The sequence below is a fragment of the Schistocerca americana genome, chromosome 1 (assembly GCF_021461395.2).
Source record: "Schistocerca americana isolate TAMUIC-IGC-003095 chromosome 1, iqSchAmer2.1, whole genome shotgun sequence".
NCBI lineage: Eukaryota > Metazoa > Arthropoda > Insecta > Orthoptera > Acrididae > Schistocerca > Schistocerca americana.
The window spans coordinates 35,620,208-35,637,848 of NC_060119.1; the positions used below are offsets into that span (position 1 = coordinate 35,620,208).

At 39.6% G+C, this 17,641-nt stretch overlaps 1 protein-coding gene across 2 annotated transcripts in view; it reads right to left on the bottom strand.

The window, feature by feature from the left end:
- Positions 1-212: 212 nt before the first annotated feature.
- The window catches only part of LOC124620325 (protein YIF1B), a 69,208-nt gene continuing 51,779 nt past the window's right edge, over positions 213-17,641 (bottom strand). Inside the window, exons 6-7 of one of the 2 annotated variants that reach the window (XM_047147008.1) lie at positions 1,387-1,480; positions 213-1,291 (exon numbers count right to left, since the gene is read on the bottom strand). In XM_047147008.1, coding sequence (XP_047002964.1) covers positions 1,112-1,291; positions 1,387-1,480 — 274 coding nt within the window. In that variant the 3' untranslated portion in view covers positions 213-1,111. The remainder of the gene's footprint in view (positions 1,292-1,386; positions 1,481-17,641) is intronic. The other variant, XM_047147002.1, reaches the window with a different exon arrangement.

Below are 17,641 nucleotides of genomic sequence, written 5' to 3' on the forward strand. Positions count from 1 at the left end.
TGTGACTAAATGCCACAGATTAGAACTTACCGTACCACAGGAGTCTGAACAAACTAACATTGGAGCAAGAAGCAGTCGAGTACGAGAGTTCTGCTACAAAGAAAGATGCAAATGTATGTATAATGTCAAACCATATTTAGAAGATAATTCGTAACAAAATGATAAAAATATTGGTTTGTATCTTTAGTTTTTATTCAAAATGGAAAATGTACTTGCTTTTATTGAAACTGAATACAAATAAACATAATTGTTGGACAAGAAGTGTTCTTTCTCATTATGTTTGTAAGTAACCACACTAAAATTGTATACAAAAATAATTTTTCACATAACTGACCTAACAAGTACAAAATTTTAGCTAATAGCAACTGCAGACACTGTTAAAATTAGTCACTTAAACTGTGTTGCATAATGAATCTTTTTCAAAAAATGTTTTATCCTCAAATTATCTGCCCCCTGTTAACAAGACAATCATAATAAGTTATTGCTTTGCAGTAACACATATACCTGTATTTAGCTCAAGTGTCCTTAGTTACATAAAAACTGTATTCAAAAATAGGTACTCTGACTTGCATTTTTAGGGCTAAGTACATTTTATTCAGTTATTTACTGCTGTGAATTGGGCTGCTTTCAGCACATAATGAGAAATTTTATAAACACTAGATTAGATGAAATAAAAGCTGTCAGATGTACATTGTCTCTAGAAAATCCAAATGGTGCTCCTATACACAGGAGGAAGATACCAAGGACAGTATTCTCCAATTCATAAATAATATATTTTTTGAGCACCCTTTTAGTTATTTTGTTTGTTTCATCTGAATATTAATTCTCTTTTATCACTGTATTCAGAAACTTAGTAATATACTGTAGCAAAATTTAACGAATGTCAACTTGCACACATTTTACAGGAAACACAAGTTGCTCATTAACAGTGAACTGCACAAGCTGCTGTTTTCTCACAACTCTGTTATCAGTATCACAGCCACACCTTCAACTCATTTTTTCCACTTCCTTTGCCATCACATAATAAATATGTTTCCTTCCCCTGCTGCCATAGTTATTTATCAAGAAACACAATATTTGGAAGTGCTGTTTCTGATCAAAAAGATGGGTGTTACAGTTTTGGAGCAGGTGGTGCAACAAGATGATGAGAAAGCCACCACATTAATACAGGCTGAATACCAGCCATAAATAACAAAAAATATATTCTTCGTTTGTTTCCTGTTGTGGTCCTATATGGATCATGCTGAGGTCCATTTACTTCAGGTAGCACTTGAACCTTTAAAGTACGGACCTAAAAAAAAAAAAAAAAGAAGTATTTTAGATCCTAAGAATAAAAAAGCTAAACTACTACATTTTTTACAAGTCACTACATTCCTGAGAACTTACCAAGAAAAATGCCAATGATAAGCCAAAATATAGCAGTCCAGCATAATAACCAGTTTTCTGAAATACCAAACTGAGGAGCATTGCAAAAATCATCCTGAAATGCAAGGAAAGAAACATGTAAGGAATTGTGTGTTAAAGTATTTCACAAGTAATTTTACATGTAACAGCTAAGAATTTAAATACCAGGTAGTGATAAGGGTAAAAGAAAATGTTACTGAACCAGTTTGGTTACACTGATAGCATTCATCTCCTATTCCTTCATCATGCTTGTTTATTAGAATATCAAATTAACAATTAAAATATTAGCTTAAACATTTACAAATACATTTTTAGATTCAGTTTTCTCAGTGTGATGCTAAAATACTTAACACCTAGTGTAATATAGCATGAAAAATAAAAAAAATTATTCATCAAGTGGTGGCAGGAGAAAATGTACACAAAGGTTAATGAATTTGTAAGCTTCTGGAGTCAGTTGCTCATTCTTCTGGCAGAAAGGTTGAAGGGGAATCTCGCAAGTCCTTTTTTTTTTCACCCCTCTTCCTTTGCCTTCAGTATTTATGGGTGTATTCGACTGATAGCAAGGGGAAACTACAGCCGTAATTTTTCCCAAGGGCATGCAGCTTTACTGAATGGTTAAATGATGATGGCGTCCTCTTGGGTAAAATATTCCGGAGGTAAAATAGTCCCCCATCCGGATCTCCGGGCGGGACTACTCAGGAGGATGTCGTTATCAGGAGAAAGAAAACTGGTATTCTATGGTTCGGAGCGTGGAATGTCAGATCCCTTAATCGGGCAGGTAGGTTAGAAAATTTAAAAAGGGAAATGGATAGGTTAAAGTTAGATATAGTGTGAATTAGTGAAGTTCGGTGGCAGGAGGAACAAGACTTCTGGTCAGGTGAATACAGGGTTATAAATACAAAATCAAATAGGGGTAATGCGGGAGTAGGTTTAATAATGAATAAAAAAATAGGAGTGCGGATAAGCTACTACAAACAGCATAGTAAACATATTATAGTGGCCAAGATAGACACGAAGCACATGCCTACTACAGTAGTACAAGTTTATATGCCAACTAGCTCTGCAGATGACGAAGAAATTGAAGAAATGTATGATGAGATAAAAGAAATTATTCAGGTAGTGAAGGGAGACGAAAATTTAATAGTCATGGGTGACTGGAATTCGAGTGTAGGAAAAGGGAGAGAAGAAAACGTAGTAGGTGAATATGGATTGCGGCTCAGAAATGAAAGAGGAAGCCGTCTGTTAGAATTTTGCACAGAGCATAACTTAATCATAGCCAACACTTGGTTCAAGAATCATAAAAGAAGGTTGTATACATGGAAGAATCCTGGAGGTACTAAAAGGTATCAGATAGATTATATAATGGTAAGACAGAGATTTAGGAACCAGGTCTTAAACTGTGGGACATTTCCAGGGGCAGATGTGGACTCTGACCACAATCTATTGGTTATGAACTGTAGATTAAAACTGAAGAAATTGCAAAACGGTGGGAATTTAAGGAGATGGGACCTGAATAAACTGACTAAACCAGAGGTTGTACAGAGGGAATAATTGACAGGAATGGTGGAAAGAGATACAGTAGAAGAAGAATGGGTAGCACTGAGGGATGAAGTAGTGAAGGCAGCAGAGGATCAAGTAGGTAAAAAGACGAGGGCTAGTAGAAATCCTTGGGTAACAGAAGAAATATTGAATTTAATTGATGAAAGGAGAAAATATAAAAATGCAGTAAATGAAGCAGGCAAAAAGGAATACAAACGTCTCAAAAATGAGATCGACAGGAAGTGCAAAATAGCTAAGCAGGCATGGCTAGAGGACAAATGTAAGGATGTAGAGGCTTATCTCACTAGGAGTAAGATAGATACAGCCTACAGGAAAATTAAAGAGACCTTTGGAGAAAAGAGAACCACTTGTATGAATATCAAGAGCGGAGAAGGAAACTCAATTCTAAGCAAAGAGGGGAAAGCAGAAAGGTGGAAGGAGTATATAGAGGGTCTATACAAGGGCGATGTACTTGAGGACAATATTATGGAAATGGAAGAGGATGTAGATGAAGATGAAATGGGAGATACGATACTGCATGAAGAGTTTGACAGAGCACTGAAAGACCTGAGTCGAAACAAGGCCCCGGGAGTAGACAACATTCCATTAGAACTACTGATGGCCTCGGGAGAGCCAGTCATGACAAAACTCTACCATCTGGTGAGCACGATGCATGAGACAGGCGAAATACCCTCAGACTTCAAGAAGAATATAATAATTCCAATCCCAAAGAAAGCAGGTGTTGACAGATGTGAAAATTACCGAACTATCAGTTTAATAAGTCACAGCTGCAAAATACTAACGCGAATTCTTTGCAGACGAATGGAAAAACTGGTAGAAGCCGACCTCGGGGAAGATCAGTTTGGATTCCGTAGAAATGTTGGAACACGTGAGGCAATACTAACCTTACGACTTATCTTAGAAGAAAGATTAAGAAAAGGCAAACCTACGTTTCTAGCATTTGTAGACTTAGAGAAAGCTTTTGACAGTGCTAACTGGAATACTCTCTTTCAAATTCTAAAGGTGGCAGAGGTAAAATACAGGGAGCGAAAGGCTATTTACAATTTGTACAGAAACCAGATGGCAGTTATAAGAGTAGAGGGAGATGAAAGGGAAACAGTGGTTGGGAAGGGAGTGAGACAGGGTTGTAGCCTCTCCCCGATGTTATTCAATCTGTATATTGAGCAAGCAGTAAAGGAAACAAAAGGAAAATTCGGAGTAGGTATTAAAATCCATGGAGAAGAAATAAAAACTTTGAGGTTCGCCGATGACATTGTAATTCTGTCAGAGACAGCAAAGGACTTGGAAGAGCAGTTGAACGGAATGGACAGTGTCTTGAAAGGAGGATATAAGATGAACATCAACAAAAGCAAAACGAGGATAATGGAATGTAGTCGAATTAAGTCGGGTGATGCTGAGAGAATTAGATTAGGAAATGAGGCACTTAACCCTTTGTTGCCTGACGGTACTTAAAAGTACCAGTAAGTTTTGACTTTCATTATTTTCTCCTGGTGCAGTTTCGTGATCTGAGAGCCTGTCGGTACGTAACAGTAACTCTGCTCTACTGTTTCATAGATGTTATTGTGCAATACATAGACCTCTCTGGCGGTCAGAGCTTGAAATTGTTTTTCGCGCGCTGCTGTGAAAGCAGAAGATTGTATGTGCTTGTTTCCATGGCGTTGCCTGAATTTGTGCGCAATTTATTGAAACTTCCGTTGAGTTTTCCATTGTACGTACTTACCTTCTTTGTTTTTTTATAATAGTTTGAAGAATTACGTTACATGTGAACGAGATAAAGTGGAAAATATAAGGCGGACTTATTAGTACCGTCAGGTTGTGTGAACACTTTATTGCAGCAACAATGCATTACCTCTCACTAGTTGTTCTGTCCACTTTTTCTCACACAGAAATCGGTAAATACATTTGCCTTTGGAACAATTAGAACAAACAGGAAAGGTTTGGCAGGGAATTTACCTAAAGAAAAATGTCTAAATCAAATCACAGAGAGTCATCTTTAGACCTAACAGTATTTCAATGGAAGGAAAATAAAGTAGTGTATTTAGCGTCAAACTTCTATGGCACTGAACAGAGCGTAGTGACAAAAAATCAGAAAGATGGAACTAAGATGACTATACCATTTCCAGTTATTGTATGTGATTACAATAAAAACATGGGTGGTGTGGATCATGCAGACAGATTACGTTCAACTTATGGTTTTGACAAGCGATGAAAGAAATGGTGGCACCGTCTCTTCTGTGGAGCAATAGAAATTGCTTTTGTCAATGCTTACGTCATTTTCAGTGATCTACATGGGGCACTGCCACTGCTGAAATTCAGGCGTGCTGTGGCACTAGGGCTAATGAATGAACAGCAAGTGCCAAATCTCAAAAAGAGAAACTCTGGTAAATATGAAATAACTCTCCCAAAGAGAACGAAGGATAATTTTTCTGTTCCAAAGGATGTACATCTTGCCAACCGAGGAAACCATTTTGTAGAGTTCAGTTGTAAAAGAGGACGATGCGAAATGTGTGCGAAAAATAAAATTCAGTCGAGACCACATTCACAATGTAGTACATGTAAAGTGTATTTGTGCTGCAATGAAAAAAAGAACTGTTTCCTACAATTTCATGAGGTATCACTAAATATGTGATATGTATACACTGTCAAAAATGTATAGCTAAGTTACTATGCATTGTGAAGTTGCTCTAGAATAAATTTATGCGAAATTTAAAAAAAAAATTCAGAAATATCATATTTCTGTTAATTAATTTACTAATGTAAAAATATTTAATATTTATGTGGAATAAAATACAAGTTATAAAAATTGGAGCATTTTTCTGCGCATGTTGTGATTCTGTCCATGGAGTCTGACGGTACTTCTGAGTTTCAGGAGAGAAAAAAGTTGTGCAAAATAAAATAAAATTTTACAAAAAATCCTACCATCATTTGAGGCCACAATAGCACAAATTCTGCAAAGAAAATGTTAAAAAGCAAATTTTTTCTTATGTCAGGAAACAAAGGGTTAAAGTAGTAAAGGAGTTTTGCTATTTGGGGAGCAAAATAACTGATGATGGTCGAAGCAGAGGGGATATAAAATGTAGACTGGCAATGGCAAGGAAAGCGTTTCTGAAGAAGAGAAATTTGTTAACATCGAGTATAGATTTAAGTGTCAGGAAGTCGTTTTTGAAAGTATTTGTATGGATTGTAGCCATGTATGGAAGTGAAACATCGACGATAAATAGTTTAGACAAGAAGAGAATACAAGCTTTCGAAATGTGGTGCTACAGAAGAATGCTGAAGATTAGATCATATAACTAATGAGGAGGTATTGAATAGGATTGGGGAGAAGAGAAGTTTATGGCTTAACTTGACTAGAAGAAAGGATCGGTTGGTAGGACATGTCCTGAGGCATCAAGGGATCACAAATTTAGCATTGGAGGGCAGCGTGGAGGGTAAAAATCGTAGAGGGAGACCAAGACATGAATACACTAAGCAGATTCAGAAGGATGTAGGTTGCAGTAGGTACTGGGAGATGAAGATGCTTGCACAGGATAGAGTAGCATGGAGAGCTGCATCAAACCAGTCTCAGGAATGAAGACCACAACAACAACAACAACAACAACAACATACCAACACCTAGTATGCATAATAGGCAACCCCATATAATGTTTCACTTGGGTAAAGTCTTCTCTGTACAGTTTGAAAATTACACAATTCTTCCAAATAATAATCTTACATATGAACAAAACAGATTCCATTATAGAGAAATGGATGATTAGTGCTAAACCAAGAACAATGGTAGCAATTTGACAACTCAGTACTCAGGGTCTATACGTGGACAAGGAAAAACAATTCCCAGATTTCTTCCTGATTTCCCGGTTAAAAAAACACTTTCTCCTGGGTGGAAACATAGTTTTTCTCTATTAACTGACAGTATATTTTCTCTCAGAACTGTATAACTTATCAATCCTTTGAATGGTTATGGTCCTATACACGGGTGTAGAATTTCCCAGCGCTTTAGAAAACGAAACTCAGGGGAAAAAACATCTTTTGGAAAGATGTTTGATGTGCAGCAACATGTACGCTGCATATTTTCGTATTACGAAAGTATATATTCGAATTCCACCAAACATCGCATGTTACTTTCCGAAGCATTGAAATCGAGATTGCAATGCGATTTGTAAGCCAGTCACAGCTCATGTCACGTGATCTTGCCAGCCAATGACAGCGGATATTCAGAGCTTTCGGACATATGGTGTAGTCAGCCAATAGCAACATCACTGTTAATGCGAGATGCCTTTAATAGGTTCCACAATGAAACATTGTCTCGAAATTTGGTAGAAAATCCAAAGAAATTCTGGTCATATGTAAAGTACATAAGTGGCAAGACGCAGTCAATACCTTCGCTGCAGATGGTACTGTTACCAACAACTGTGCTGCTAAAGCGGAGTTATTGAACGCAGTTTTCCGAAATTCCTTCACCAGGGAAGACGAATGGAATATTCCAGAATTTGAAACATGAACAGCTGCTAGCATGAGTTTCTTAGAAGTAGATACCTTAGGGGTTGCGAAGCAACTCAAATCGCTTGATACAGGCACGTCTTCAGGTCCAGATTGTATACCGATTAGGTTCCTTTCAGATTACGCTGATGCAATAGCTCCCTACTTAGCAATCATATACAACCGCTCGCTCACCGATAGATCTGTACCTGCAGATTGGAAAATTGCGCAGGTCGCACCAGTGTTTAAGAAGAGTAGTAGTAGTAGTAGTAACCCATCGAACTACAGACCTGTATCATTGACGTCAGTTTGCAGTAGGGTTTTGGAGCATATACTGTATTCAAACATTATGAATCACCTCGAAGGGAATGATCTATTGATACGTAATCAGCATGGTTTCAGAAAACATCGTTCTTGTGCAATGCAGCTAGCTCTTTATTCGCACAAAGTAATGGCCGCTACTGACAGGGGATCTCAAGTTGATTCCGTATTTCTAGATTTCCGGAAAGCTTTTGACACCGTTCCTCACAAGCGACTTCTAATCAAGCTGCAGGCCTATGGGGTATCGTCTCAGTTGTGCGACTGGATTCGTGATTTCCTGTCAGGAAGGTCGCAGTTCGTAGTAATAGACGGCAAATCATCGAGTGAAATTGAAGTGATATCAGGTGTTCGCCAGGGAAGCGTCCTGGGGCCTCTGCTGTTTCTGATCTATATAACTGACCTGGGTGACAATCTGAGCAGTTCTCTTAGGTTGTTCGCAGATGATGCTGTAATTTACCGTCTAGTAAGGTCATCCGAAGACCAGTATCAGTTGCAAAGCGATTTAGAAAAGATTGCTGTATGGTGTGGCAGGTGGCAGTTGACACTAAATAATGAAAAGTGTGAGGTGATCCACATGAGTTCAAAAAGAAATCCATTGGAATTCGATTACTCAATAAATATTACAATTCTCAAGGCTGTTAATTCAACTAAGTACCTGGGTGTAAAAATTATGAACAACTTCAGTTGAAAAGACCACATAGATAATATTGTGGGGAAGGCGAGCCAAAGGTTGCATTTCATTGGCAGGACACTTAGAAGATGCAACAAGTCCACTAAAGAGACAGATTATACTACACTCGTTCGTCCTCTGTTAAAATATTGCTGCGCGGTGTGGGATCCTTACCAGGTGGGATTGACGGAGGACATTAAAAGGGTACAAAAAAGGGCAGCTCGTTTTGTATTATCACATAATAGGGGAGAGAGTGTGGCAGATATGATACGCGAGTTGGGATGGAAGTGATTAAAGCAAAGACGTTTTTCGTCGCGGTGAGATCTATTTACGAAATTTCAGCCACCAACTTTCTCTTCCGAATGCGAAAATATTTTGTTGAGCCCAACCTACATAGGTAGGAATGATCATCAAAATAAAATAAGAGAAATCAGAGCTCGAACAGAAAGGTTTAGGTGTTCGTTTTTCCCGCGCGCTGTTCGGGAGTGGAATGGTAGGGAGATAGTATGATTGCGGTTCAATGAACCCTCTGCCAAGCACTTAAATGTGAATTGCAGAGTAATCATGTAGATGTAGCGCGAACACATGAACAGGAAAAGTTAATGTTTTAAATTAATATATATAATGTTGCTACAAGAGAAGCAAAGCTTTCACATATAATGTTGGTCTTTTATGCACATATTACATTTTAAGATATATCACAAAAATGTGCCAGTAAATTTTTTAATAATGACATAAATGTGTGATCTTCTGGGCTCTAAATTCTTCTAAATGACTCATCATCAAAGAGCTGATTTTTAAATGAGTCGCAGATTCCAAGTGAAGTAGGCCTTGACCTGATATTAAGCTTTTCAATGTGGTTTTTGGGCTGTAAATTTCCTTGAGTACCAGTACTTTGTTATCTCATGTTTGGTTCTTTGTTATGGCATAATGCCATACGTGCTAAAAGATGGAAAGGTACATTTGAAATGCACCGAACAGTTGAAACTAGCCAATAGTGTGGAATTAAACACTTCATTTCAAATATATTGACTGCCTCAACGGAAAAGATTAATAAAAGAAAATTTCTTCAGCAAACCGATAAAAATAACTTCACTGTTCTGCATGGCAATTAATGCTTGACTGTCAGAAAGGTGGAAATAAAATCTGAACTAATAATGTATTTTAGCCTTCCGTAATTATGTGAATGTATTGTAATTCACATGATAATTCCCGGCCACAGAAATCAATTTTGTTTTCATTTGACATGAGCGCAGTAGACAAAGAGGAAACAGCAAAATTACTAAAATGTAAACACGGGTCACGTGGATACTACCCGCTTCCCTATTATAACTTGGACTGCTCTGTGCATCAGCCCCGTATCTACGTTATTTCCGAACCGGGGCAATAGTAGATAGTGGCGTCCCTCGAGCGTTTGAGATAGGACGCCAAAAATTTAAAAAATTGAACTTTCAAAAATATGTTCGTTTTGTAGTGCACATCTTTCTGAAGAGTCTGAGAAACATATGTGTCCGAAGAATCGTAAGACATATTATTTGATCTTAAATGTGCCAAAGTGCACTGCTAAACCTCTTCACACAGCATTCTTCTATCGCATTTAAGTGTATTTCACTCTGTGGAAATGAAACGTGTATATTTTGTAATGGATGCCATCAAACTATATTCAGGACAGTGGAAATTAAAATGTCCTATAGTGCCTCCAGTCGGCCGGTTTGACATCTGCCCCTCTTTTTTTTTTTAAACTCTTCAGAAAATTTACACTCTTTATTCCCTTTTAGCTAACTTGCTGCTTTGTGTGACATAAAATTTAGTATAGAATACATAAAACCAGTAAAGACAAGAGGCAAGCAAGACAGTATACATTTCTTCAATCCTTAGTTCCTAGATTCTTTTTCTCTCTAATCTTGCTATAGCTTTACACGGCATGCTTTCCTTTCTGCGAAAAAATCTGTAACCTCATCAAAGTTCGTCGAACGTTTTGCTGCACGAAAAATCGAAATGTCGTTGTCTAATACTGAAAAAGCTGTTAATACAAATAGGACCCAAGACTGGTGTGGTTTCTCGACCTGATTACGTATATTTTGTCACTGTCTGCTACATAAAGCAAAATAGGCCTTTCTAATACTGCAGCAATTGTAACACACGCCAAATAAACGAGACTGTTTTGGCACAAATGGTCATTTTTATAACACAGCAGAATATAATTCACAAAGTACCAATATCAAATACCTGTTAGGCCTACTACAAGCAAAAAGCTTTACGTTAAGAAATAGTTTTACACTTCATTCATAGCTCCAGTTTCTCAAGCATGAGATCGAAAAGTAGTAGTGCGAAATTTTTATATAAATTTGGAATCGTCATATTCTTCCATAATTTAAGTGATGTCCCAGTTTCTTCTCCTTCCTCGTTCTAACAAACAATGATGTCATCACTAATTCTGTTTCTATTCCTGCCATTGCCTAAACTTATTCGCCGGTTAACTTCACTAACCCCTCCAGAATCACCGGTTTAGTTATCCTGCTTTCATTCTCCGGTTAGGCACTGTTACATGTTCGTACAACGCGTTTTCCGTGTTACTTCCAGAATAGACCTTAAGGCAGCTGCTAGCCAGGGACCATACAACTGGCCCTTACTAGCATAGCGATCTGACCAAAAATTTTCTGACAAAATTTCATTTTCTTGGATACACCGAGAAGATAATGCGTAATCTTTATGTTATTCCTGTTAGTCGTTTATTCGCACTCTGGTAGTTTGAATCTATGGATTTCGCTGGTAATCATAACAATGCTCATCATTCGCAAATCCAATCAACCACATAATCAGACAGTGGGTGGCTTTCTTTCGTTCAGCTATACTCCGCTCAGCTCGTATAGCCACTTTTGTCTGCAGTAAAGTTTATTTCTAGATGTGACCAGGATTCCACTGACAGAGACATGACATACACTATGCACGCATTCACAAATCAACTTATGATTCATTCAGAAATCAACTTAGAATGTGTTCAGCAATGTTCAGAAACCGACAGGGAGAAGTTTCAAAGTCATACGAATAATCAATAGACCAACGTGCGTTGGATGCTAGGTGCTTTGTGAAACAAGGTTTTTTCCTCAAGAATATGAATTTGCCCCCCCACTCCCCCTCAACTCCTAGATCCAGGGCTGCTGCACGTGCATGAATCTGCCAGCTTGGGCGCGCCAGTAACATTTCTGCCAGTAGCACCTAGCCTCCCCCCCCCCCCCCCCCCAGGCTGTGAGCCAACAGCCACATTTCTGTAGCCAGAAGCGGAAGAAGATACTACTCAACTGCGTATGCGCATGATTCCACTTGTAATTGCTGAAACAAATCTAATGTTAACAGTTGTGATGTCATGTTCATCGGAGGCAATTTGTTGTTACGAAGCATCTACATCTACATCTACATTGATACTCCGCAAGCCACCCAACGGTGTGTGGCGGAGGGCACTTTACGTGCCACTGTCATTACCTCCCTTTCCTGTTCCAGTCGCGTATGGTTCGCGGGAAGAACGACTGTCTGAAAGCCTCCGTGCGCGCTCTAATCTCTCTAATTTTACATTCGTGATCTCCTCGGGAAGTATAAGTAGGGGGAAGCAATATATTCGATACCTCATCCAGAAACGCACCCTCTCGAAACCTGGCGAGCAATCTACACCGCGATGCAGAGCGCCTCTCTTGCAGAGTCTGCCACTTGAGTTTATTAAACATCTCCGTAACGCTATCACGGTTACCAAATAACCCAGTGACGAAACACGCCGCTCTTCTTTGGATCTTCTCTATCTCCTCCGTCAAACCGACCTGGTACGGAGGTACGGATCCCACACTGATGAGCAATACTCAAGTATAGGTCGAACGAGTGTTTTGTAAGCCACCTCCTTTGTTGATGGACTACATTTTCTAAGCACTCTCCCAATGAATCTCAACCTGGTACCCCGCCTTACCAACAATTAATTTTATATGATCATTCCACTTCAAATCGTTCCGTACGCATACTCCCAGATATTTTACAGAAGTAACTGCTACCAGTGTTTGTTCTGCTATCATATAATCATACAATAAAGGATCCTTCTCTCTATGTATTCGCAATACATTACATTTGTCTATGTTAAGGGTCAGTTGCCACTCCCTGCACCAAGTGCCTATCCGCTGCAGATCTTCCTGTATTTCGCTACAATTTTCTAATGCAGCAACTTCTCTGTATACTACAGCATCATCCGCGAAAAGCCGCATGGAACTTCCGACACTATCTACTAAGTCATTTATATATATTGTGAAAAGCAATGGTCCCATAACACTCCCCTGTGGCACGCCAGAGGTTACTTTAACGTCTGTAGACGTCTCTCCATTGATAACAACATGCTGTGTTCTGTTTGCTAAAAACTCTTCAATCCAGCCACACAGCTGGTCTGATATTCCGTAGGCTCTTACTTTGTTTATCAGGCGACAGTGCGGAACTGTATCGAACGCCTTCCGGAAGTCAAGAAAAATAGCATCTACCTGGGAGCCTGTATCTAATATTTTCTGGGTCTCATGAACAAATAAGGCGAGTTGGGTCTCACACGATCGCTGTTTCCGGAATCCATGTTGATTCCTACATAGTAGATTCTGGGTTTCCAGAAATGACATGATACGCGAGCAAAAAACATGTTCTAAAATTCTACAAGAGATCGACGTAAGAGATATAGGTCTATAGTTTTGCGCATCTGCTCGACGACCCTTCTTGAAGACTGGGACTATCTGTGCTCTTTTCCAATCATTTGGAACCCTCCGTTCCTCTAGAGACTTGCGGTACACGGCTGTTAGAAGGGGGGCAAGTTCTTTCGTGTACTCTGTGTAGAATCGAATTGGTATCCCGTCAGGTCCAGTGGACTTTCCTCTATTGAGTGACTCCAGTTGCTTTTCTATTCCTTGGACACTTATTTCGATGTCAGCCATTTTTTCGTTTGTGCGAGGATTTAGAGAAGGAACTGCAGTGCGGTCTTCCTCTGTGAAACAGCTTTGGAAAAAGGTGTTTAGTATTTCAGCTTTACGCGTGTCATCCTCTGTTTCAATGCCATCATCATCCCGTAGTGTCTGGATATGCTGTTTCGAGCCACTTACTGATTTAACGTAAGACCAGAACTTCCTAGGATTTTCTGTCAAGTCGGTACATAGAATTTTACTTTCGAATTCAATGAACGCTTCACACATAGCCCTCCTTACGCTAACTTTGACATCGTTTAGCTTCTGTTTGTCTGAGAGGTTTTGGCTGCGTTTAAACTTGGAGTGGAGCTCTCTTTGCTTTCGCAGTAGTTTCCTAACTTTGTTGTTGTACCACGGTGGGTTTTTCCCGTCCCTCACAGTTTTACTTGGCATGTACCTGTCTAAAACGCATTTTACGATTGCCTTGAACTTTTTCCATAAACACTCAACATTGTCAGTGTCGGAACAGAAATTTTCGTTTTGATCTGTTAGGTAGTCTGAAATCTGCCTTCTATTACTCTTGCTAAACAGATAAACCTTCGTCCCTTTTTCTATATTCCTATTAACTTCCATATTCAGGGATGCTGCAACGGCCTTATGATCACTGATTCCCTGTTCTGTACATACAGATTCGAAAAGTTCGGGTCTGTTTGTTATCAGTAGGTCCAATATGTTATCTCCACGAGTCGGTTCTCTGTTTAATTGCTCGAGGTAATTTTCGGATAGTGCACTCAGTATAATGTCACTCGATGCTCTGTCCCTACCACCCGTCCTAAACATCTGAGTGTCCCAGTCTATATCTGGTAAATTGAAATCTCCACCTAAGACTATAACATGCTGAGAAAATTTATGTGAAATGTATTCCAAATTTTCTCTCAGTTGTTCTGCCACTAATGCTGCTGAGTCGGGAGGTCAGTAAAAGGAGCCAATTATTAACCTAGTTCGGTTGTTTAGTGTAACCTCCACCCATAATAATTCACAGGAACTATCCACTTCTACTTCACTACAGGATAAAATACTACTAACAGCGATGAACACTCCACCACCGGTTGCATGCAATCTATCCTTTCTAAACACCGTCTGTACCTTTGTAAAAATTTCGGCAGAATTTATCTCTGGCTTAAGCCAGCTTTCTGTACCTATAACGATTTCAGCTTCGGTGCTTTCTATCAGCGCTTGAAGTACCGGTACTTTACCAACGCAGCTTCGACAGTTGACAATTACAATACCGATTGCTGCTTGGTCCCTGCATGTCCTGACTTTGCCCCGCACCCGTTGAGGCTGTTGCCCTTTCTGTACTTGCCCAAGGCCATCTAACCTAAAAAACCGCCCAGCCCACGCCACACAACCCCTGCTACCCGTGTAGCCGCTTGTTGCGTGTAGTGGACTCCTGACCTATCCAGCGGAACCCGAAACTCCACCACCCTATGGCGCAAGTCGAGGAATCTGCAGCCCACACGGTCGCAGAACCGTCTCAGCCTCTGATTCAGACCCTCCACTCGGCTCTGTACCAAAGGTCCGCAGTCAGTCCTGTCGACGATGCTGCAGATGGTGAGCTCTGCTTTCATCCCGCTAGCGAGACTGGCAGTCTTCACCAAATCAGATAGCCGCCGGAAGCCAGAGAGGATTTCCTCCGATCCATAGCGACACACATCATTGGTGCCGACATGAGCGACCACCTGCAGATGGGTGCACCCTGTACCCTTCATGGCATCCGGAAGGACCCTTTCCACATCTGGAATGACTCCCCCCGGTATGCACACGGAGTGCACATTGGTTTTCTTCCCCTCTCTTGCTGCCATTTCCCTAAGGGGCCCCATTACGCGCCTGACGTTGGAGCTCCCAACTACCAGTAAGCCCACCCTCTGCGACTGCCCGGATCTTGCAGACTGAGGGGCAACCTCTGGAACAGCATAGTCCTCCTAAAGCTTTTGAAACATTTTGCTGTTGGCAGGTGCCTGTATGAGCACTGTGTTTTGTTGTTGTATATGGCGCATTTAAGTTTTATTTTCGTATTTTCTCTCGTTCACGTTTTATTGGTGCAGTATTATTCTGCAGTAGCAGGATACAGTAATATACTTTGTTAGAGTATTGGTTCCTACCAGTCAAAATTACAAAAATGCAACTGAGAACAAAAACAATGAAAAATTCCCAGAATTAAAAAAAATTCCTGGGTTTTTCCCGGATGACAAAATTTCTGGGTTTTGCCCGGATCTCCCAGGTCGTAACACCCAGCTACTACATTTTGAGCTTTCTGAAATGTCTAGCAACTGTTTCATCAACAGGAGAACAAAATAAACAACAAATGTAAAAATTTAAGGAGAGAAAAAAGGCCAGTCTCAACTCTGCATTAGGAGAGAAATAAATGGGGGACGAACTGTAACAGCTGATACTGGAATTTCAAAGATCTTACAACAAATAAACTTATCAAAATAAAGTTTGTGTCATTCATTGTAGTACTTCTTACAGCGACCCATTTCTGCAAAAAACAGATATAAAACTCAGGACAATCACAATGTGGAGATCCTTAACATGTGACAGATGGCACTGTTACAGGCATTTGCAAAAAGATTAGCACAGGTCATATAAATGGTGGGTGAAGCAAATATGTACATCACTTTATCTATTAGAAAATTGTAGAAAGTAATGTAACTCCCAAATGACACACATCTGACGAAATTAAGCGTACTTCAAACAAATCACAGCATTTCTCTTGCCCTAACCAAGCACAGAAAGAATAGTTTTGGGCTGAATGTAATATGGAGAAATTTTGAGGTACAAACTAAACAATCATGCATTTCAATATGTATGACATAAAAATAATGAAAATACAATTTTCTTTATACATTGAGAGACTATAGTATTACATGGCAACCAATGCTGAAGGTGTGTAACATGATTCCACTTTCTTAATTAAGTATTACATTAAGCAACACCATTGAAATACTCGAAACTGAGACACCAATAAAATGAACATGTGCAGAATTTTTCTTGCTCTTACAGTAATGCAACTAGGTTTGTGTACGAAATATAGTAGAAACGGGGTGAGGAGGGGGGGAGAGGAGGAGGGGGAGGGGGGGGAGAGGGGGGGAGAGGAGGGGGGGAGAGGGGGGAGAGAGAGGTGGGGAGAGGGAGAGGGAGAGGGAGAGGGAGAGGGAGAGGGGGAGAGGGAGAACTACATAGTACTGAAAATCAGAGATGCCGCTAGCCATTGAAAGAGTTATGAGAGATGGATTGGACTGATGTAGTTCGTCAACTCTTGTTGAGTAGACACTAAAAATCACACTAATGTTAAAATATTGCTGCCTCTCATTAGATGCCATTTTATAGTAATGAAGCAGTGTTATTCATTTTGACATTGCCTCATATTCCCCATTCATATTAGAACATGTGCTTTGTGAGGCAAGCAAATCATAATTCCCATCGTAGCACAATACACCTCTGATAAAAGGTATTCTCTGTTGGCTATGTTCATCATCATTGTCTTCTAATGGCTATGCCTTGTCACTGCTGCACTGTTTATTTTATGCTGCCCTCTTCATTTCTTGATAATTCTGACACTTTGTTACCTCAAATATATCTTCCACAATTTTATTTCTTGATTTCCTCTTTGTTTTCAATCCCAAAATTTTCCCTTCCATTGTCTGCTAAAAACTTAGGATGTCTAAAAAGCTTCAAAACATTTTGTTTTACTTTCTTGGATAGCTGCTAATCTCTTCCAGAATATATTCATTGGATTTTCTTTTTGTCCAGCTGCTTATCATTAGCCTTTTCAAAGTTACTGTTTCTGATTACTTCTGTCTATCTTCAACAGTGTCCAGCTTTTACAGAAATGTAAGACCACACTTAAAAGTAAAGTTTTTGACAATTTTTTTCTATGCTAATTGATTGGTGGGGTGTGTGAGGACTAACTACAGTTCAATTAAAATTACTTGATGTTGACGCTTCATGTGTTGGAGCTGGTTTCCTCCTATCAAACTGCTCATCATGCCAAACCGTTTGCTGTAGCTGAACAACGATTGGTCAGTTAATTTCAAATTTTTTGCCTGGCTTTCTTTCTTGATGCGACTGGATCCCAAATCTTGGCCTTTTTATTTTATATTTCATCACACACAATAACCCCCCCCCCCCCCCCCCCCCAACACACACACATGCACAAATGTTACATTAGATAAGCTTCGCACATTATGTGAAACCAAATTTTTGTAGGCTGCTATTCATTCGTGTGACT